Source organism: Ochotona curzoniae, unplaced genomic scaffold (genome assembly GCF_017591425.1).
Source record: "Ochotona curzoniae isolate NIBS_2020 unplaced genomic scaffold, NIBS_Ocur_1.0 contig_908, whole genome shotgun sequence".
In the NCBI taxonomy this organism is placed as follows: Eukaryota; Metazoa; Chordata; class Mammalia; order Lagomorpha; family Ochotonidae; genus Ochotona; species Ochotona curzoniae.
In genome coordinates, this window is record NW_024466607.1 from 26,157,622 (window position 1) to 26,181,800 (window position 24,179).

At 41.2% G+C, this 24,179-nt stretch overlaps 1 protein-coding gene across 1 annotated transcript; it reads left to right on the forward strand.

Annotated features, from left to right (window-relative positions):
• The first annotated feature begins 6,861 nt into the window (after positions 1-6,861).
• Positions 6,862-22,741, forward strand: SNTN (sentan, cilia apical structure protein). The gene is made up of 4 exons (XM_040995094.1): positions 6,862-6,971; positions 9,455-9,489; positions 18,285-18,424; positions 22,583-22,741. The coding sequence occupies exons 1-4, from the start codon at positions 6,862-6,864 to the stop codon at positions 22,739-22,741; spliced, it is 444 nt and encodes a 147-aa protein (XP_040851028.1).
• The last annotated feature ends 1,438 nt before the right edge of the window (positions 22,742-24,179 follow it).

Here is a 24,179-nt window from a genome sequence, read left to right on the forward strand (position 1 = left end):
GACAGAAGATCTTCCTCTCTGTCTCCTCCTTCTCTCTGTATATCCGGCTTTGCAATAAAAATAAATAAATCTTTAAAAGAAAAAAAAAAGAACTACCATCACTTGTGTAATGTCTATTGGAATTTAAGATACAGGTTTCTCAAAACTTAAAACTAGTCTTGTCTGAGACCAGGTGTTTGTTTGGTGGTTAAGATTCCAGTAGAAATGCTGATGTCCCATATTGGGGTACTTGTATTTGAGGTATAGCTCTGCATGCAATGACTTCCTGAAAACGTACACCCTAAAACTTAGCGATGATGGCTAAAGTACTTAGAACCCTGCCAGTCACAACTTGCATTTCTCAGTAACAAAGTAGATGTGGCAAGTGGCAGCATACCAAAGCATGGAACGAGAATAAAGAATGTAAAGCAGAAAAATCTTGAGTTTCTTTCATGTATTATGGTTAAGTGAAGATCCAGTTGTATAAATTCTTACTGTTCTTTGCACCTGCTTCCCACTTAGGCAAGGTCAACAAATCAATGAGGAGTATCAGCACCAGCAGCTACAAGGACACCACCTTCCAAAGGCTAGATGATATCGCCTGACTATGTAAAACAGCCTTTGCAGGAAAGACATTTTCTGCTCTCCTTCTACTGCAGATAAGAGTTGGCTATAGGATAAGAGAATCAGATTAGCCTTTGAAAAAAAAAAATCAATACCATGCCCCAACGCCCCAAGCCTAATTTTGCAGTTGATTTAACAGAATTTGTGGCAACAGAATCCAAGAACTCAAAAACTAAATTGTTTCTATCAAGTTCCATTACACAGGAAAGAGGCATCTTTACTAATAAAGTCCATACTTAGCTGGAGAATTAAGTTCCCAAGACTAAGGTATATTCTTGCCTTGAGGAAGCAATGGATAGTACTCAAAAAGAAGAGAGCCTGAGTAAGCAAGGAGGCAGCAGTATTCTTTCCTTAGTTGGGAAACCACAGCGGTGTTTGCTATGATCAATGTTTATATATGCACTTCTTTGATGGCAGCTTCCTATCGGTCATCTAAGCTTGTTAACTGCATTCTTCAAATGAATTCACTTGGAAAAAAATTAACAAACATTACTCAGATTCAATTTGTACATGGCTACATCCACATGACTACATCCAAGGTCCAGTATCAAAGTACCTCATTTTTCCAAAAAGTCCCTTATACTACTTTACAGCAAATTATCTTTTCAGTGGCAACCATTATTAACTTCTGCTCCCATTAGTTTACTTCAAGAAAATTAATCCTGCAACATAAATATTCTGCCTGAAATTTTTCTGCAACACAATGTCTTCACATTTTATTCATATTGTTGCACATATCAGTACCATGTTCTTTTGTTTCTGTGCAGTGTGCAGCAGAATGTAACCAATGTTCAACAAGCACAGGATAAGGTCCTCACTGTCACTAGTCATCCACGTGATTAACAGGAAGAAAACCACACTGTGACAGACAGATGAGTCAAGTTCCAAAAGACTGGCAAATAGAAGGTCTTCAAAAAACTATTCGAAAATTTCTAGAAATTTAGACATCACCTACCCTTACTGAGCATTCCATATCTGAATATATACCAAACGGAAATGAGTACATATATAAACAAAAATTGCAGAAATTTTAATAAATGCTCTATTCCATAACACTCCAAATATCCATTAGCTGAATAATAAGACATGAACAGTGATTTACGTAGTCAAGAATTCCCTCAGAGGGCACCTCCTGCACCCTTGTCATCACTTGACAAGGCAATCTCTCATGGGGGATTCTATTTCATTCTTAGGGAGACAGCACTGGACACTATGTGTATGCCTCAACAGACACAAACCCGGCTTTTCCAATGGCTATCACACCTAGACTCATTAGGTGCCCAATCTCCAACCCTTCCTGAGTAACACCACTAGACCCTGAACACAAGATGAAGCAGCTGTGGTCCCTGATGACAAAACGATGAAGAGCTTGACACGTGCAGTCTGAGAGACACAGTTTTCTTACTAAACTGCAAACCTGCTCACCAAAAAGCAGTGGAAGCACTGAATGAGTAGACACACGTGAAGTGCCCATAACATCTGATACCCTCAAGTTTTCTGATCAACACTGCTTATTATTTTCACATGTTCTCAATCTAATGAGGCGAGAAGGTAAATTATAACTGATTGTAAATGTGAGACAGAGGTGCTGCATCAAAGCTAAAATGTGCTCTGCCAATATCGAGCAGGAGAAGACGCTAATTTGGGTTAGATAATTCTATTCAGATTTCTTCTAAGATTTCTAGAGAGAGTTGCTGTGATGGGTTGGTTGAGGATACAAGAACACAGCTCCAACTTTACTGACCACGTAGTACAGGAAGGGGCTGCGTGAAGTTGGTTAAAGGAGCACTGAGATTCAAATGCCACAGATCTAGGCTCATGTATTTGTTAGCTATAAGGTTTTGGACAAATAACTTGACTCCATCAAGTTTCAATTTCTTCATTTTTCCACTAGGACAACGCTTGTTTCTAATGGTTATTGAGAACCAAAAGAAACATTTCTCAAATACCTAGCACCATACTATCTGCTAAATGGATAAATGTTATCAACCACGTTCACTAACTCCACATATTCAAGGACTTGCTGTGCTGGTAAATGGCCACAAAATTTTCCAACCTAGTAGCCCCTTTAAAGGCCCTGTCAAGAATCTTCTAGTTTTCAGGCAGGAAAACAGACACATACGAAAAGCTTTTCACAATATTCCTAGGGCTTTTGTGACTCTTAAAAATCCACAGCCGAGTGTGTTAGTCCAAATTTCATGACTTTAACGAAAACATCGGACGGGAGCCTCCTGGGGAAAGAAAGGACTCATTTCAGCTTACGGTTTGGAGGACCACAGCATCGGCGGTCGCAGTAATACAGCGTCTGGGTGTAGCCTGGTTATGGCGGATGAGGCAGCAGTGACCAGACGGCGTTGCAGTCGGAGAGAGAACCCGGCCACAACTCAACTGAAATACACAAACCTCTCCAGAGACCCACCCTCTAAGGCCACGCCCCACTCCACGATGCAAAAGACCTCCAGCAGCCTCTCTTCTCAGGTTCCAATCATTAGCCCAAGTCCCCAGCCTTAATCAAGTGTGAACTTGAACAGCTGCGTTAGTCTGGAGCCGCGAAACCCTAGTCAACTCACAATACCGAACTTGCAGATGCTGTAAGAACTTTGTACTAGAAAAAGATCATAAGCCAAACCTTACACCCAAAGCAAAATCCCTTACACTCTCACTCGTAACAAACGCTAATGAATTTGGCTGAAGAGGAAGTAGAGCAGAGGACGCACGTGTCAGAGCACACCTGCCATAGCAGTTCTTTCTCATTCTGTTAGCTAATTAAGCCTTAAGTGCAGCCCTCTGGTAAGTGGTCCTTGGTGCTGGTCAATAAATCCAATTTGTCCAACTCCTGTATGCCACCCACAAATCTGCCTTTCTCTAAACTGATACCTAAAGCACCGTCCTCACATTGCCAAGGGCCAGGTTGCTTTGGGGGTGTTTTAGAATGCTTTGGTTATATAGTTTGAAACTGTATGTGAATAGCCTATGGCATCTGTGATGCTATAAGATTTTAGTATCACAAAAAAATAGTGCCATGGGCCCAGCGCGATAGCATAGCGGATAAGGTCCTCACCTTGAACTTACCGGGATCCCATATGGGCGCCAGTTCTAATCCCAGTGGCCCCACTTCCCATCCAGCTCCCTGCCTATGGCCTGGGAAAGCAGTCGAGGAAAGCACAAAGCTTTGGGACCCTGCACCTGCATGGGAGACCTGGAGGAGGCTCCTAGTTCCTGGCTTCAGATTGGCTCAGCTCCAGTCGTTGCAGCCGCATGGGGAGTGAACCATAGAATGGAAGATCTTCCTCTCTGACTCTCCCTCCTCTCTGTATATCTGCCTTTCCAATAAAAATAAGAAAATCTTTAAAATATATATATATATATATATATAGTGCCTTATCACCTGAAATGTCTGGAGAACCCCATGAAGCTTTCTGAAAACGCCAGCATTAAATCAATTCTGATTCACTGTATAAAGGTGAAATGGTCATTTTTCCTTTCAATTATTGTTTATAGCTGTTGTCCATAGTTCCCACCAACAGAGTTTTTCTGCTTTTTACTTGTTAAACTTCTTATTTAGCTAAGTATTAGCCCTTTTTTACTAGAATATTTAAAATGTGTTATTTCAGAAGCTAAAAGAAAAAGAAGGCAGAAGGAAGGAGGAGAGGGGAGGAGAAGGCAGGAGAGAGGGGAAGGAGAGGAAGAGAAGGGAGGAGGAAGAGAATAACACCACATCCTTAAAAGTGTGCCTAAAAATCACACTAAAACTGTTAAACACTAATTAAAATTTTAGACATTTTAAATAGATTTAAAAATCTGGGCCTTGCATGGTAAGCTAGCAGCTGAAGTCCTTGCTTTGCAAGTACCAGGATCCCATATGGGCACCAGTTCTAACCCGGCAGCCCTACTTCCCATCCAGCTCCCTGCTTGTGGCCTGGGAAAGCAGTCAAGGACGGTCCAAAGCCATGGGACCCTGCACCCACATGGGAGACCTGGAGGAGGCTCCTGGTTCCTGGTTTCAAATCAGCACAGCTCTGGCTGTTGTGGCCACATGGAGAGTGAATCATCGGATGGAATATCTTCCTCTCTGTCTCTCCTCCTCTAAGTTCCAAAAAAACAAATCTTTAAAAAAAAAATCCATTATCTAAAAGGCCTTCCAATTCCCAGATGGCTTCTTGTCCATCTGTTTGCCTCTCTCGTGCTTGTTCTTCTCTGCCCTTCTTTGTCCCAAAGAGCTGATTCCTGCAGCCCCATACCCTAACCTATTTTGTTGTTGCTTTCTTGATTGGCTGAGCCAAAAGGAGTTATCTCAGAGCAGGAGCCTCAGAGTACAGCATGCTCCTTTCCCACCTCTCTGCCTCACCCTCCTTTTTAGTAGTTTTGGGGTCTCCCTCGAGCCACTGCTTCCCCTCGAAGAAGCTCATACTGGCCTCCACAGAGCAAGCGCTCTCTTCACTCCTTGGGATCTAAGCAGGTAATGGCTTCTCATTGCCACACGTCAGAGCAAGTCTTACCACCCGTGCTGACTTTCCTAGGTGGTCCACTAGGAATCACTTCAGGAGTGACTCCACTGCCATCTGAGTTGGGTCTGTGTGTCCGTCCAGGACGCTGACATCTGATGATTCACTCCCCAAGTGACTGCAATGGCTGGTGCTGCACAGATCTGAAGCCAGGAGCCAGGAGCTCTTCCAGGTCTCCCATGTGGGTGCAGGGTCCCATGGCTTTGGACTGTGCTCAACTGCTTTCCAAGGCCACAAGCAGGGAGTTGGATGGGAAGTGGGGCCACCGGGATTAGAACTGGCGTCCATATGGAATTCTGGTGCATTCAAGACGAGGACTTTAGCCGCTAGACCATGGCACCAGACCCCACTTTCAAAGATCTTATCCCAGTTAATACAACAAGTGGCAGTGTCAGGATTACACACCCCTTATATGGAATTCTTATTAAAAATCCAGATTCTTGGCCTGGCGCTGTTTTTTTTAAAAATTCAGGGTCTAGGAAATCTAATGTCTCTTTTTCAGGACATCAGTTCTACCTTTTACCTTGAGTGAGAAGGACTTAGAATACATGCAGTGTATGCAACAGACAAGCCAAGAAAACTCCAACCAGAATGGGAAATGACCATCAGTGAGGCAACCAAATGTTCTCTCTGCTACAAATTGGAATAAAGAAAAATACAGGATGAGGACATTGGTGAAGCATTAGAGAAAGAGAAAAATAAAGGCTATCAAGAGAAACATGCAATGACCACAAGACCTTGTGAGAATGATGGCAGAATGGTGACCAGTATTGTAGCAATAAGACAGCAGTGTCCCTGGATCCAACCCCAGCCTGAATAATGACCATTCTTATCTCCTATTGAGATTTTCATCTCTTACCCATCAGATCCCCTGTGACATAAGCAATTATGGGACATATCATCCCTGATCCAACACTTTTAACTGGATTGATACATCTCCCAGTTTATATAGAAAGAGTGCTGAGCCACCAGGAGTGAAATCACCACCTCTAGGGTCTTCCAGCATTTACCGTGTTCACTCTTTAACACATTACTCACACTGACGCTGGGATGAGTGCTCCAAAATATAAATCCAAAATCCTTGCTCGAACCATTAACCTCTGGGCTTAAAAGCTGTAAATAATTTTCCACCCTTTAGACACAGAGTGATAATGTTAAACCATGGCCTATTAGTTCCTGCACAATCTAGCCAGCATGCCTCCTTTTCAAACTCTGACTAAGCTAGAGGGCCTCTTGACTCCTTTGAGCCAGGCACCATGGCCTTCTGCTAGCCCCTCCTGATGGCCATAACTCTCACCCCTCTCTCTCGATCCTCCCACCCCATGCCTCACAGGGCTTTTTCTAGGAATAATTCCCCCTGCCCACTGTAATGATGCCTCGCTCTCTCACCTAGCTCACTCCTACTCACCATCAAGCACTTCTTCCCCAGGGAAATCTCACTGATGCCAGCCTCAGGCATCTGTCCTGCATGGTGAAGCAGTGACTTCTTCTGTGAATATTTCATTAATGTCCCATGAAACTCTCTGTACATCAAGATCTGTGTTGAATTTTGTTCACTGTTGTGTCCTGATATATACCCTGGCCCACAGTAGAAACTCAAATGCTGAATGCATGAATTGAAGGCATGAATAGCACAGGGGACAAGCTCTTGTGAAAATGCCTTTGCAGAGTTGTCATGGAGTGAATGACAACAGTAACAGTAGCCAAGTAACTGTTTGTTATCAGGGGCACACATACAACAAGAGACCAGAGCATGGGTGGCTGCACACACAGTACTCGGGACCAAGCACTCCACTTAGGAGGACACTCCAGTCCTTCTGCAGCTGCAACATCCACTGTAGCATCCAGAAAGATGCCAAAAAGGTCAGTGCCAGTTGTTCCTCCTCTTTCAAGTTTCATTTAAGCTGCAGGTGTACACTCAAAGATTTCGTGTCAGTAGTTTGATAGGTTAGAGATTGCAATTGTTGTGCCTATTACCCACGCCAATACAGCTTTAAATTGAATTGGAAAAACAAAAAGAACCAACTTCCATCTTTGACTGCAAACTGAAAGGATAATGCAATTAACACAAATATCTTCGATTGCCTTTTGAGAAATGTTTCTGGATCAAAATTACTGATGCTTGGGTGGTATTTGACATTCTTTTGAAATATCCATGAAAGTGAGAAATTATTTTTACATTATCGAAGTATGTGAAATGAGATCTAAGCAATGAAAAAAATGTTCTCTTTTTGTAATTCCACTTAAAAATAAACCTTGAGTTTTTTTAAAAGTGTGGCTTTTCTTGTTGGTTGTTGTTCAGTGTTGCTGTTTTTGGCACCTAATAAGTGCTAGGTTTTTTGCTAGGCAAGGAGCAGGAGATATAAAGATAAGAGGTCTGATTCTTGTTTCTTACAGCCTGCGGAGACTAATGGAGGTTTCAGAAAGTTAGTCACAGCTATAAAAAAAAATAGCATATCTGAGATCATAAGGGCACCTGGTGTGAAGAGGCAAGAGGGCACATCTGTCCATCCTATGAAGGAGAAATTGACAGCACAGAGGTTTAGAAGATCAATAAAATATTACCAAGAAGGCCATAAAGGGCCCAAAATACAACAGAGCCTAATCTCCTTATTTGACAGGTGAAAAAAGTAAAGGCCTCCAAGGCAACGATTCCTTTACCAGTTGATGCCGAAACTAGGACCTGTAGCCAAGAATTTGTCTTAAGGTGTTTGTCAAAGGTGTGACCAAGTCCTCTTGCTGTTATTGGCTCTCCTCAAAAACAATTCCAGCAATCGCAGACTCAAAAGTCTGTTTGCTTTTCTGTTTATAAGGAAGCAAAACTCACTTTTCTATCTTCAATGTGGCCTCTTTCTGATCCATTTCTGATACAGCAGGTGAAATAACTTCCCCAAGTGGATATCTGATGATGTCATTCCTGTGACCCCTGACACAACAACTAAAATCTTTCATGAAGTTTCCAAGGTTCAACACCTTCTAGCTCTCGCTCTTAACTTCAGCCTTTGTCAAGGTTCCAGCTACTCTGCATACCCTTTTTGATTTTTCAATCATGTCATACCTTCACCTCTGTCAGAATTGCAACACATGTTCTTCCCTATGCTTAAAATACTCTCTCTCCCTCTCATCCCTCTCTCATCTTTCCCTCTCTCTCTCTCTCTCTCTCTCTCTCTCTCCCCCCTTCATCTCTCTGTAACCTGGCCTTCCAAATAAAAACAAATCTTTAAAAAATATTCTTCCTCCTGCATGTACTGACTCATTAGGCTCAGGCAAATGCCATTACAGTAACAGCAGATAAAGTTCATCTTTCTCTGCTCTCCCTAGCTGCTCTGGCATTACTCCTTATGGGATTTACCTGTTTATACCTGTCTTCTACACTAGACTCTAACACCTGTCTTCTACCTCTTATACATGTCTTCTGTACTAGACTTTAAGCTCCGAGAGGCCAAGAACACGTCTCTGTCATTCCCTGATGCCTAAACCATCTGCCAGTTAGTATCTAGATTTCTGGTTAAGCAGACTGAGGAATTAGCACAAACCAACCTCAAAATCTCAGAGTTTAACAGGACAAGGTTTTCTTCCTGTTTCAGGTGACAATCCCAAGCAGAACTGATGTTTGCACTATGCAGCCAATTACTGTTACAGATCAGTGGGAGCCCTGTCACCTCCAATGTTTAGCTTCCAACATCTTCCTAATGAGCCCCACCTTAGTCAAATGGAAAAGAGAAAGTGCACAAAAGTATTACAAAGGAGGTGTTCACTTCAATTCTGCTTCTTTCCCTACATGATGGCAGGAAAGACTGGGATGTGTGGGCTATCCAGCCAGCCATGATCAAGTACTTCTACATTATGTGGCAAGGGCACAAGGAATTCTAGCACACAAATGGTTGTCCCACCACAATACTCTGTGGAAGTTTATTTTTTTTAAAGTTCATTCTATGTATTTGAAAGGCAGAGTTACACTGAATGGAAGAGATCAACAGAAACAGGTCTTCCATCTGCTGATTCACTCCCAAAATGGCAATTTTGCTGGGCCTGGTAGAAGGCAGGAGCTTCTTCCTGGTCTCCCACAAGGTTGTAGGAGCCCAATTAGGGGCACTTGGACCATTTTTCACTGCTTTGCCAGGCTGTTAATAAGGAGCTGTAAGGGAAGTAGAGAAGCCTGGACTGGAACCTACAACCATACGAGATGCAGATACTGCAGCAAGCAGCTTAACTGGCCATACCAGAGCCAGCCCAGAAGTTTATTTTTTATTAATATTTTTTAATAATTTTATCACTTTGCTGTGGTTGCTGATGTCAGTACCCAAACTCCCAGAATCATCATATTTCTTTCATTTTTTTGGCAGCATTTCAATATCCAAACAACTCGCTTCAATAAAAGGTAAGGCATGGAGCGATGGGAATATGTGTGTTTCTGCTCTACTATGACAGAATGTCAAGGGTTAAACATAATAGGATATGGCAGAATGCTGGAGGTACAAGAGAACTTGTACATAAGTCATCAAACACTCATGATATCCTCAGGAAAGAATTGAGAACCGAGTTCCAGAAATCAAACTCTCTTCCCCAACAAAAAACAAAGGAAAAGCACTGCATTAAAGGCAAAGCTAAGGTGAGCCATGGATCCCCTTGACTCCTAGTTCAGTTCATCCCACAATGTCCAGTTACTTCTCCAGGGTCAACATGCTCAGGACGCTCATGGAAAGATCATGAGGATAAGACTCAATGGCTGTTCAGTAGCACTAGGACATGATAAACTCCAAGGGCTTCTATTCATTAAGGGAGAACACAGCATGGCCAGCTCCCAGAGCAGAATTATTTACTCTAAGAATTTGATTGCTTTGATAAAATGTCTTCCAAACCAGCAGCATTGCCATGGAAATAGCAATGCAAGGGGGGAAAAAAATCTCTCCTATATTTGAACCATGATCTTATTCCAAAATACATGACTTTACACATTTACAGGGCCGCAACCATGGCTGGGCATTATTAAGCTATAGCTGTTTTTCCTTCTGGGAGGCTGGTCAACTTCAGAACAGAGTCTTTATATTTTTATTTAAATAAATTTCTATCGAGATAAAAGTATTATTTTTTACCCTCCACAATGCAACAAACCAATGATTTCCATTTCATAATTTTGCACAATTAAGAACAGGCATGTAGTTTCACAGGTAAGATGCTCATACCCCACATTGGAAAACTGGGGTTAAAATCACACATCTAATTCCTAACCAGTTTTCTACTCATTCACATCCTGGAGGCATCAGTGATGGCTCAAGTGGTCTGATCCTTCCACCCACAAGGAAGACCAGCTTTGGCCTCAACTCAGTCCTAGCCCTTGGCAGGCATTTGAATAATGAAACAGTGGGGTAAACTCTGTTTGTTTGTTTGTTTGTTTTCTTCCTATCTATCTGTCCTCCCCTAGCCTATTCTTCCCCAAGTAAGCAAAATTTAAACAAATAATAATAATGCAATTTCATGCACTCTTGAAAGTGTTTCATCACACTTCTAGCACAGTTTCTTCCTCCAGGAGGTTGAAAGGAGACTTTAACCCTATCACTACCACTGCCCACCCTCCCGTACACACATTCCACTCCTAACACCAGACCCATGGACTCCTGCAGCTTAAGAAGCCATGCTTCCTTCTCTCATAATGTAACTCGTTCAATAGTAAGCAATTTTAGATATTATTCACTGAATCAGACATGGGGAGGTCACAAAGTAGAAATCAATATGCAGGTAGATGTTGTGGCACTGTAGGTTCGGCTGTTGATTGGTAAGAGTGAATACTCTCTTAGAATGACCAAAATCAAATTCAAACTTCTGATTCAGCTTCCTGCTAATGTGCCTGGGAGGCAGCAAATGATGACCCAAGTGCTTGGCTTGATGTTATCCATGGGGAAGAACCTGATAATGTTCCTGGCCCCTGACTTCTGCCTGACCCAGCTCTGGATATTTTGGCCATTTGAAGAACAGACTTGCAAATGAAATACAGATCTCTCTCTCTTTCTCTCTCTCTCTCTCTCTCTGTCTCTCTCCCTCCCTCCCTCCCTCCCTAACACCTTCTCTCCCTCCCTCCTTTCCTCTCTTTCTCTCTCTCATAGATACACATATAGACACATACACATAATATTCTATCATTATGCCTTTGAAACAAAAAGATGTTTAAAAAGAAAGAAATCAATATGAACCCACATTTTCTCTACTGATTATTGAAGCATCAGGGATCTTGGGTGAATATATAGTTGCCTAAAATAACCAGGATATTTTTCCTGTGGAAAGGTTTGAAAAATATTACACTAATGGGAAAATTACTAGCCTAGAAAATAGAATGAGGATCTAATTTTTGGCTCTACCATAATCACCACTCTGAACCTAGGCAAGTGACTTTTTCCTGCATATATATTCATTTCTTCATTCACAAAAATAACTAATATTAGGAAAAGTCCTAAATACAAGTGATTCTAACGCTCTGCTGTATAAAGTAAGAGTGGTATTTATGTAACACCAAAGTGTTATCAACTCACTAAATCTAGTGCTTAATATTTAGTGTTTTATGTCCCTGGGTAGGTAAACAGGAAGAGCAAGAACAATTTTGAAATCCAAGTCCTCTCAGATCAGCATATGCATACTGAACTTGGCAAAGCATTAGGAGCAGGAAATGAATGCACACCATAAATCAGGCCTTGTCACTCCCCTTGGGGAAATATGTTTTAGAACTATGCTGTCCACTGCAGTAGCTACAGATCACTTCAATGTAATCACAGTGAACTGGAACTGAGATGTCCAGAATTTAAGAGGTTAGTGGGAGAAAGCATAAACAATTTCAGTAATTTTTTTACATTACTACACACTGAAATGACAACATGTTAATATACTATGTTGGATTCAGTGAAATGCATTATTAAAATTTATTTTCTTTTTACTTTTAATGAGGCTGTCAGAACATTCAAAATTTTCATTATGGTTCATATTGTGTTTATTTTTGACAGCATTTCTCTAGAAGATAATTTAGACAAACAAACACTGTGCTTCGATATGAGGGCTATGAAAGGTTACAGAACAAGAGAAGCCAAATAAGAGATAAATGACCTCATCTAGGGATTTAGGAAAGAAGCCCACAGAATCCATTGTCCAAGAAATAAAACCAAGAGGACATGTCAAACAGAGCGAGGAATGAGACTGATTGTCTAACACTGAATATATAACGTAACAGATCAGCTTCCTCATCTACAAAGCAGGGATGATACAGCTATCTCACAGAACTGGTATTTGAATGAGTTGAATCATGCACATCCATCCCATAAGGAACTGCAGAGTAGAATACAAACTCCATAGTTGCACATTTCCGTCAGCCACCAGAAGTCAAGCACAAAGTCAGGGGCTGCTCTTTTGCTATTGTCCGTTGTTCAATATCCGGAACTGGCATAGGGTCTGGCAATCAATACTAGTTGACAAATACTTGTTGAGTGCACCAACGATTCAATGGCAGCAGAGGTGAGAAACAAGCTAGGGTACAGCAGATGGGGATAACACGGAGTGGCCTAGATTAATGGCCTCCCTGCTATCTCCATTCCAGATGCAAAAGAGAAACAACAATCTCTTGTATTTTTAATCACATGTATCCCTTTAGAATATGCTTTCCCATCCTGGTTCATTACTCTGGGAACAGACAGAAAAGGAGTTAGGAAACAGCCTGCTGGTTTATTAGGGAAAAAAAACAAATCACAATAACAGGAAACTAGAAAGTCTTGCAAAATATCATCAGTGTTGTTAGGATAAACAGAACTCCTTATTGGCTTTATTTTTAATATTTTCTACTTCTGTCTTTATCGTGACCATATGTGATGTTATCATTGGTGAGGAAGTGATGCTGAGGTCTGTTTTTAGAAGAGATGGAGGAGAAGGTTGAGAAGTCAGCTAGCCCAGATGGAGTCTCCTTCAGAGTGGTCAAATTTGAAGATCTGAATTCATCAGAGGATTGGAAAATGGCTAGATTCCACAACCACTCTGGACACGCCTACACAAGGAGATACTCCAAAGTGGACAATCTTTCTATGTGCTTTGATTTCAGAGGGACTATTGTGTCCTTCCTTTGAGACTTCTGAGCAACATGATCTAAAGAGGTACCAGTCCTTTGTGAATTAGCTAACAATGTTGTAAACTTATGCACAAATAATATCTACACATCTATGTTTTACAAAGCATTGAATAAGATGTTTGAAAGGAACCTGGTACCCAGCCAACAAATCATCTTTTCCTTAAAATTATTTTATTTGTTCATCTATCCATCTATTTTGAAAGGCAGACAGAGATGAATACACAGAGTAAGATCTACCATTTATTCGTGCACCTCTCCCAAATGCCAAAAAAAAAAAAAATCAAGATTGGGCAAGGTGAAAGTTACATGTCTGGAAGTCAGTTCTGATTTCCCACATGGTGACAAGCATGTAGTTACTTGAGCCAGCATCTGCCACACTTCAGTGTGCACTGGCAGGAAGCTTGAATCAGAAGCAGAGCTAGTACTCAATCCCAGACATTCTAATACCAGATGTGGGCACCCAACCTTAACTGCTACACCAAACACCTGCCACACATTCATTTTTCAGGTCAGTATGTTCCACAGTATCATCATTCAAAATGGAAACTAGGGCTCAGCATGATAGCGAAGTAGCTGAAGTCCTCATCTTGAATGAGCCAGGGATCCTATATGGGTACCAGTTCTAACCCTGGCAGAACCGCTTCCCATCCAGCTCCCCACATATGCCTGGGTAGGCAGTGGAGGGCAGCCCAAAGCTTTGGTACCCTGCACCCACGTGGGAGACCCAGAAGAAGCTCCTGGCTCCTGGCTTCACATTGGCTCAGCTCCAGCCATTGTGGCCTCTTGGGGAGTGAACCACCAGACAGAAGATCTTCTCCTCTGACTCTTCCTTTCTGTATATCTGCGTTTCCAATAAATAAATAAATCTTTCTAAAAAAATGGAAACTGACTGAAGCACAGCACACCACCCCTTGAACCACACATATTCTTTAAAAGGCAGATGATTAACTAAACGAAATATAACCATCTCTTTGCATCCTGATGTGTAGTAAAATATTAGTCAACTGAAGAAATCCTCAGCCCTGAGTGTAGCAGAGGTGCAGAGAAGGAAAAACTAAGGATGGAGGGAGAAAGAGAACCAAAACAGGGCATTTTCTGAGGCTGGAGTTTTAGGATGAAACAAGTTGCCCACAGACAAGCAGGCAAAGTATAAGTTAAAAATCAACATAAGGGTGAGAATTGGAAATGCAGGAAGCAATTAAGGAGTAAGAAGTATAGCACATAGGCTTTGTAGTCATCTATACAATAGATATTTATGAAGTGTTTCCTGTGTGGTAGGCATTATCATAATTATTGAGAATTCACAGAAAACAAGACAGGCAAAAGAAATTCCATCTTCATGAGGCTTATGTTATCAATAGTTCCAATGTAAGCTCTGCCTCTTATAAATAGTGCATCTTCAGTAACATCATACCCTTTCTTTATCTTTTCAAACTGGTAAAATGATGGAGAAACACTGTGTCCCTGGATTGGAAGAATCAATAAAGACATCAACTAGCCCAAAATTGTTCTATGGGCATAATGGAATTCCTATCAAAATACCAGCAACAAGTTTTGCAGGTGGAAAAGCTCATTCTAACTTTCACATGAAAATAGGTAGGCCCTGAAATAACCCAAAGAATTTTGAAAAAAAAAAAAAGGCAAGATCACATCTCAATGCTATGGTTCATGTGTAACTAAAGTAATCAAGACTGTGTGGCATCGGCAGAGGAACAGACATATAGATCAATGAGAGAGAACAGGGCCAGAAACAGGCTCATGCGTAAATTCTTGCTGACTTTGGATACATGTGCAAAGGTAATTTAACATAGAAGGATATGTTATAACATTTGGTGCTGCAGCAATATCTATCAAAAATAAATTTTAAAAAAATACAATAAACTTTAACCTAAATTCCACATATTAATCCAAAAATCCCTCAAAATGGATCAGAGATTTAAATATACAACATAAAATATAAAATTGTTAGGGAAAAACACAGAACAAAACCTTTCCCTAAAAAGAAAAATTGATAAATTAGACCACCAAAATTAGAAATTTTTCTCCACAAAAAAAATCTACTAAGAGGTTAAAACGATCATTTATAGAATGGGAAAGAAAACTTTCAGACTCCTTAATATTCAAAGAACTAATATCTGAATAAATATGAAGCTCTAAATCTCAGAATGTTTTTGAAATTCAATTAGAAGATGGGCATTAACCATGAAAAGATCAAAGTGATGTTTTATCAAGTAAGATGTCAAGTAGTGATGAACTACATGAAATTATGTTCAGCATCATTAGACATCAGGAAACACAAATGAAAAACACAACAACTTTTAACTATACATCTCTCAAAATGGCTAAACTTCAAAAACAGTGACATCAACAAAAACCGGCAAATGTGGGATTAAAACTGCATCACTCATGTGCTGCTGTAAAGTGATGTACCTACAGAAAAAAACAAGAGACTTGCATGACTTGGCAAGTCTCCTCTAAGGCATTTCTTTCAGGGATACAAAATATTATGTAACAATAAATTGGACACAAATGTTCAATGTTATTTGTAATACCCAAAAACCATAAGCAGCTTGCCCAGTCAAGAGTAAACAGTTAAATATATTAGAACATTGATATCCTGAAGTGTTACTTTAGCCATGAAAAGCAAACTATTGACACAGGCAAAAATTCAGATGAATCTCAGGAATTATGCTGAGTAGGGGGTGGGGGGAGGAATGCCAATCACACAGGTTCAGAACTCCATTAATATAATTTTCATAAAACTGCATCACTATTGAGATGAGCGGAATAATGAATGGCTGTAGTTAGTGATGAAGGACTGAAGGATAAGCCATGGTTATAAAGAGGTAGCGGGAAGTAGGCTTGTATTGACAGAACACTTTTGCCTAACGTCATCAAATCGCATACAGAATGAAATCGTGCAAAATTCTATACATACATACAATTGGTAGAGAACTGATAAAATCTAGAAGTTCTGTGGATTGTGTCAGTTTCTATTAACTGACTCTGCTATTGCACTAAAGCCATGCAAGGCATTACCACTGAGGGAACCTGGGTGAAGTCTATGTGAGACATCTTTGCAACTTCACATAAATCTGTAATCATCTGCAAATACAGAATGAAAAAATACAACACAGTTTTGGGCAAGTATAGTGCCAGAGTAGGTTAAGCCATGTTAATTCCAGTCTTGGCTACTCTGCTTCCAATTCTGCTCGCTCCAAGTGCATCTGAGAAAGCAAAAGATGGCCCAAGTACTTGGGTCCCTGTCACTCACACGAAAGACTTGGATGGAATTCCTGGATCCCAGTCAAGCTACGATTGCTGCAGCCACTTAGGAAGTAAAACCAAGGCATGTAATATACTCCTTCCTCGCTCCCACCCTGTCTCTCTCTTCTCTCTCTCTCTCTCTCTCTCTCTCCATCTCTATCACACACATACACACATTACCCCTCTCCTTTTCTCTCACCCTTTCCTTTCCCTTCCCTTCCCCTCCCCTCTTTCTATTGCTCCGTCTTTCCAGTAAGTAAACTTTTGTTCACAACATAATATCATTTTACATAACAGTATGATTTTAGAAACTTTTTGGAAAACGTAATTGAAAGATCAGTTTGCTTAGGTACAAATTTTTTAAATATAAGCACAGTTTTAATATCACATAATAATCCTATGATGTTATGAGGATTGAATATACAATGTATACCAAGAATCCAGCACATAGTAGATGCTAGATGAATGACAACTCTACCAGATTGCCACTTCTACTTATGTTCTTGACTTGCTTTAGCTGAGCAGCTCAGTGGGAACTCCTGAGAGGCAAATAAAAGCGTTCTCTTGTGCAAGACTGAAAATTCTGAATGGTTTAAGCTCCAGAACAAAAGGAAGCTGACAAGGCATTTGGGGTATGGAGGGGACACATACTTCCTTCTGCAATAAGGAGAGATGCCAACATAAGGACTAGAATGAACCTGCTTCAGAAGGTGTTTGTATACACAAAAATGATCACATCCGGGGCAGGCGCAGGTCACCACTGAGGATGCCTGAACTCAATACTGAAGTACCTGGTTTGCATCCCAGCATCTCCACTTTAGATGCAGCTTCCTACCAGTGTGCACCCTTGAAAGCAGAACATGAAGCTTAGGTCCTTGCAAGTAATAAGAAAGACCCAGATGCAGTTCCAGTTTGCTTGCTTTGGTCTGACTCCAGCCCAGGGTCAGGCATTTGAGTGAGTAAACCAGTGAATAGAAGATCTCTTGGCCTCTATGCCTTTCAAAGTTGAAACAAATGAAAATAAGTCAATATATTTTTAAGTGTCACATCATAATTCCATGATGGCCCTGCTCAGAGATACTGTCAAAGGAAGGAGATCCACACACCTTTTCCCTTCACTCATTCTTCTTGACTCTTGTCCCTTCCTAGGACTATAGTTCTACATTTCCAAGGAATTTAAATCAGAGAAATCATTTGGTAGATCACTGTGTAAGGCCACAAACCAGACAGCGCTTGTCTATCATTATGTCAAAAGCTTTTCCTGCATGTCATTCTCCTTTATCATACTGACCTAGGTAGATGCCATGTCTGATCAAGAAAATAAATTAAAAAGGAAAACATTTGGCACACAGGTAACTGGCAGCTTGGGATGCCTCTTCTCTAAATTCAGGGTTCTACACAAAGCCAGCTTCAAAGTCCAGCTTCCAGTTGATGCACCCCTAGGAGGCAGGAGGTGACAGATCAAAGAGTTAGATCCTTATCATTCACATGCAAGACCCTCGCAGATGCCCAGAAAAGCTATCCTGTGTCAGTCAGAAGCCATGAGCCTGGAGCTTCATCCAGGATTTCCACATCGGTGGTAGGAACCCAAACACTTGGGAACTCAAATACTCAGATCTTCTGCTGCCTTCCAAAGCACACTGACAGGATGCTAAACCAGTACTGGAGCCACTGGAACTCACACTAGCATCGCAATGCGAGATGTTGGATTCAAGTAGGGGCTTAATTCATGGTGCCAGAGCAATGGCCCCTAAGGAAGCATTAATTCTAATCCATAATGTAATCTACACATGTTTCTTTTCTCACAGCTCTAAAGAAGGGCTCAGAACTGGAAAAATCCATTGCCACCACTGCTCTGATTTTCAAAAACTCTTCCGACCCTGATGGTAAACTTGGAAAAGCTACTGCTAAAAATCTGCTACAAACCCAATTCAGCAATTTCGTAGAGGTAAGAGAACTGATATGCTTGAAGTAAAAGGGGTCACACCACAATGGCTGGCCTCAGGAACCAAAACTCCACCTCTCCACTCCTGTCCCATAGCTCCATTTGACAAATGTCTATTGAGCACCTACTGTATATCAGAAGATGGAGACTGAACTTGCTGCAGCAAGTATGCTAAAAAAAAAAAAAGCCAGCAAAAAAAAAAAAAAGGAATGGGAGCAGGGGATCAGAAATGCTTAAAAGACATGAAAGAATCGAGCATTCTGTGAGGGAGTTGGTCCCCAAAGGGACCAACTTTGGGCAGCTGGTCAGCAAAGGACTCCTAGAAAAACAAGATGTAGCTGAGATCTGAAGAGCGAGTGTAAGTATGTAGGCAAGGAGCAGTAAAAAGGGCATTGCATACAGAGGGTTTGGCATGCACAAAGGTCCTGAGGCAGGTCAAAAATTCAGAAGACCATTAAGAACTAGGTGAGAAATGGGGAGAGAAGAGGAGGTTGGTGAGGTTCATTAGAAGCCAGATCGTATTGAGGCAGAGCCTCACAGCCTGGGGATGCCAGGAATGGTGTCCAAGTCAAGGAGTGAATGAAAACTTACCCAGCTAGACACAGCGGGGGCAGCAAAGGGGCACGGGAGGACAGGAAGGATAAGGGTAACCATGGTGAAGAAATCCAAACGGAAGATGCAGATCGCTTGCTCCAGCATGCAGGTGGACCTCTGGAGAGTGGTGTGAGAAGGATTTGAACAGCAAAGGAGAAAACAGTGATATTCCAGTTTCTGATTTAGGACTGAAGCGAGTGGTGGTTTCATAAGACAGGAGGGCAGGAGAGGGGACGTAGGTGACAGGGATCACAATGATGTGTCAATTTTAAGATATCCATGAAACATCTAAGCAGAGAGAGAGTCAGTCACCAGGATGTGCAGGTTGGGAGGGCAGAAGAGAGATCTGTGTCCGAAATACAGACATTAGAGTTGAAAGTCTATAAAAGCCACTGACCTAAAGGCAGGAACCTAACCCACCTAGAGGCATATTGCTCAAGCTCCATTTACTTGAATGCCACATTCATTATTTTTGCCACATTTGCCTACCCTCTGAATTATTGTTTTCTTGGAACATTTTCTTCACATTTTCTTCTACACTTACATAAGTTTATTTTATAAGGACACTTAGTTACCCTTCTAAAAGTAAAATCAACTGGTAAAATTTAGAGATGATGGTAAAAAAAATAGATATATGACTATCCATTCTTATTTCACCATTCTTACATCACCTAAAATTGGATTACATTCTACCACCAGCGTATTTTAGGCTTTGGGAAATTGTAACTTGGGGAAAACATGAAAGAAAAGTAGATCTCACACAAGCTCCAAGTTGCCAATATTTACCGATGGGTAGAGCAAGAAAAAAACTAAGAGGTAGTCTCTGGGTGTTCTGAGATTTTCAAAAGACAACTATTCCATATAGTCACACATACACACATATACACATACAGGGGTATAGTGTCATATAAGAAGTCACTTATCAGGGACAACCGTGACTATAATCACTGACAGTTACGTTTGTTTTTTTTTTTTTTTTTTGTGAATGTACTTTGATTCAAGAGAAATGATTGGAAAGCAATATTCAAAAAAAATACCCCTCTTCGGAAAATGGAATAAAAGTTGTTTCCATTTGTCTTTTAAGCTTTGTTTTCTTGTTTTGTAAGATTTATTTATTTCAAAGTCAGAGTTACAGAGAGATAAAGAGGAAGAAAGAGAGTAAGACTGAGAGAGAGATTTTTCATCCACTGGGTCCTTCTCTAGACAGTTGTTACAACCAGGAACCAGGAGATTCTTCTGGGTCTCACACTAGGGTAGCAGGGGTCTAAGCACTTGGGCCATCTTCTGCTGTTTTTCATCAGAGGGAAATTGGATCAGAAATGAAGAAGCAAGACACAAACCAATGCCAATACAGGATACCAGTATTATAGGTGGCAGCTTTTGGTGATCTTCTACCCAGTGATTCACTCCTCAAATAGCTGAGCTGATCCAAAGCCAGGATCCAAGAGTTTTTTTTTTCTGGTTCTCCCACATGGGTACAGAGTCCCATGGACTTGAGCCATTCTCCACTACTTTCCCAAGCTATGACCAGGGAGCTGGATTGGGAAGTAGAGCAGCTAGGTCTTGAACTAACACCTATGTGGGATACTGATACTGCAGCTGGAGGATTAGATTAACCAGTTACATCACCACACCAGCCTTGAAGATTTTTTTTTCATGCATAAGCATCAGGCAGAATTTGACAAGAGATAAAAAGTCTGGAGGCAGGGAGAGTCCCTATAAAAAGAGTGTAAATAAACCCTGCATCTTAGCCTGCATCAGAAGCCAGAGGGAACAGCATATGCCAGAGAGAAAAGGCTCTGTCCCCTGTGAAAGAATGCTCCACAGGCCTGTAACAGGGATGACAACAGGACAGAATGGATCCGTCATCTGCACACAACCTACTACCCCAACTCAGTAGAATTATCTTCAGTCTCACGTCCCTGAGTGTAGGCTAAATACAAGCAAAGCAGCTGATCTTGGAATGTCTGTGGCGGCACACCTAGGCCTGCGTGCCATCCTGTTCCCTGTGTGAGATGATGACAGGCACCAAAACCATATTTCAGGAAGCTCAAGTTCACCTTCCTTAGGACTTTCTCAGGATCAGCTGTGATGTTTAGCTTCACTTAGTAAACACGTGGCTTTGAACAGCTGCCCTGATCTAGCCATATCACTCTGGGAGCCTCCCAGGGTGGGAAGAGACAGGGTGGCAGAGGCTATTCCACTCCTAACTGGGCTTTCTCCTAAATTCCCCAAGGAGAGTTCTTCAGAAACTGAGCTAGGTCTTTTCGGCTGAGGCTTGAGTCTGAAGTGAGAAGACCCTCCCCTTCTCATGAGCCCAAATATACTTCTTAATGTCAGCCCTCATAAAACTAGCACTTAAAAAGAAGTTCTTAGAAGATACAAGAAGAGCTGGCCATGTGCCAGAAGACCAGAGCTCAGCTGCCTCTGTGCTTTTACAACAAGGGAGGAAAGAGCTCCACCTATGGGTGACCCTGGAGCTGACAGTGCACCATCATCCCGTTAGTGAAGTGATTCTAGCTATCTAAGTGTCTGACCTTTCAGCAACTTCAGCTCTCCGGAGGGAGGAGCTGGAGAACTCCCTGTGCCCCCAGGAATGGCCGAACTACTGAGGAGGAGCGGCCAAGGAAAACAAGACAGAATCCAAGCTTGTAAGAGGAATGAACCATCACTATTAAACAGCTTTGCTGTGGCTATGATGGCTTTTACAGCATGAGATTTGGGGCTGAACAAAATCCAAACACAGCTCCGCATAATAGTGAACCAAAACATCAACCTTTTGAATGTTGCCAGGGAAGTTAGTTCGCAAGCTGAGTTCGAAATGGGACAGTGTTTCCATTTAGGTTCTGTTGAAATATTTCTCTTTCAATCTATTTATAAGGACTATGAACTCGGATTTAATTTATGAGTAAACTAAATGCTGAACTTTGAATAATCCGAAGCATGCTTTCTTTCAGCATAATTTATTCCATATTTCTAGATAATATTATGGTTCAGGTGAAAAAATAGCAACTACCTCCCATAACAAAAAGATTATATTTTGAAAATTGGAAAACACAACATTATCCATGTTGAAAGACACGCAGGATAGCTTAGCAGTTAACTGCAGAATCAGACAGACAAGACTATTTGGGTCCACATAAAAACCGGCTAGCTTTGGACAAGCCCATTAATTCTCACTGAGCCCTTTGATGCTGCATTGCATAGTGAGGATGACAGAACAGGTTCAGTGTGGTTACTGCGAAGGTTGAGTGAGACAACCCATTAACAGCACTAAGACCGTGTTGAGCTTGTAGTACTGCTGGCATCTACTACACATGGTCTGAACAAATAGACAAAAGAAGCTCCACACCTCCAGTCACAGAGCAAAACTGAGGATGCTGTTGATGATGCTGTTTTGATCACTACGCATGACATACACGTACTGCAGCATCACACTGTAATCTATTAATATGTATACTTATCATTCATTTTTAAAATTAAAAGTAATAAATTTATTATTGCTTGCTATATTTAAGTACAGGTTGCATAACATATTGGGTTTTCATTTATTTTTTATTTTCACAGGGACAAGAAACTAAATCCAAATACAGAGAAATCCTTGCTGAACTTGATGAGCAAACAGAAAATAAACTTGACTTTGAGGACTTCATGGTCTTACTCTTGAGCATCACTGTCATGTCAGATTTGCTACAAAATATATGGAGTGTAAAAACCATGAAATAGAGCAGCTTTAAGGATATGGTTATAAAAATAAGCAAAAGACATTGTCAAAAGATTTTTTTCCATCTTGTTTTTGAGTACTTGAATCTGCATATCATACATTGGTGATAATTTTGATTGCTAATATTCAAACCCAACATAACATTTGCATTTGCTCTTTGGGAATGTTTGAATATATGATCTCCCCACACATTTCCAAACGGTGGATGTGATACCACAGAATACCTAATTGCTTATGCTGAAACAATAATGGCAATCGCTGACTAGAGCATCCATTCATATGCTCACTGATCGGTATTCTTTGAGCCTCTGATGGACCTGCTGAAGATACAATCCTGAACTGGCTACCCCTTCCCTTTTCTCAGACATGCTTGCTAAAACCTAACGGAAGTAGTGAACATTAAACAATGTTTTAATCAAACATACATACAGTGAATTTGTAATTTTGATAAAGGTTATAGGATCCTAAAAAAGATGATCACCTGTTGTGTTCAAGGGTCAGAGCTTTGCTCGCATTACCTGAAAGGCAATGAAACAATTCAGTGGTTCTAGGCTTACTAAAGTGGGCTTGTCCACAAAGGGGCATGGAAACCTTTCAGGGTATGCAACTGTCTTCTACGCTGATTGTGGTGACAGACTTAGGTCTGTGTGCATTTGTCAAACTCTTAGATCTACAGAGAATTATGTCTGAATAAACATGACTCAAATCCAGTATCTTTGCAACCTCTGATCATGATTTAACAACAACAGGAGATAATGACCTACAAGAATCTGTACCCTAGAACAGGAATCTGGGATTACAGTTAAGACATCTGTGTCCTATATTAAAGTGCCCATGTTGTAGCCATTGTCTAAACCATGACTCCAGGTTCCTGCTAATACAGATCCTGGAAGGCAACAGTTACAGCTCATGTTGTTGTTGGATCTCTGCCACTCACTTGTGAGATGGACATTCAGTTCCCATCCCCTGGCTTCAATCTCCAGACTTTGAGGGTATTTGGTGAGCAAATCAGCAGATGAAATTCTCAAATGTTCTCCCCTGCCTCTCGTCTCCCTCCCTCTCACTTGCTCTCTCTCTTTCTAACTCATTAACATTTATAAATGATCATATCCCAAAGACAGACTTATTCACACAGGCCTGGGGCAGGAGATCTCAGTGAGGCAGCTCAGCTGACACTGAAGGGCAGTCAAGAGCCCCCACAGGGGCCGCTGCTCAACAGTGACAGCCATAAGCCTTTGTAACCCACTGGCTTTCACAAATACCATTTCACTCTTTACAAAACACAAGGAATTCTCCCATTTTCCAGCTGCTGCAGCTGAGACAGAGAGGAGCTAAATGATGGTCCAAGTAATCAACTCCAAAGTCAGAATCCCAGCCCAAGAAAACAAAACAAAAAAAAAGTTGCCAAAGGAGAGAGCAAAGGAAAGATCACATCTTACA

Excerpts from the sequence above, each read along its gene's own strand:
- SNTN (XM_040995094.1), top strand. The coding sequence starts at position 6,862 with ATGGGTGGCTGCACACACAGTACTCGGGACCAAGCACTCCACTTAGGA. Across the intron at positions 9,490-18,284 it reads ACAACTCGCTTCAATAAAAG|CTCTAAAGAAGGGCTCAGAA; the intron begins GTAAGGCATGGA and ends CTTTTCTCACAG. Across the intron at positions 18,425-22,582 it reads AATTCAGCAATTTCGTAGAG|GGACAAGAAACTAAATCCAA; the intron begins GTAAGAGAACTG and ends TTATTTTCACAG.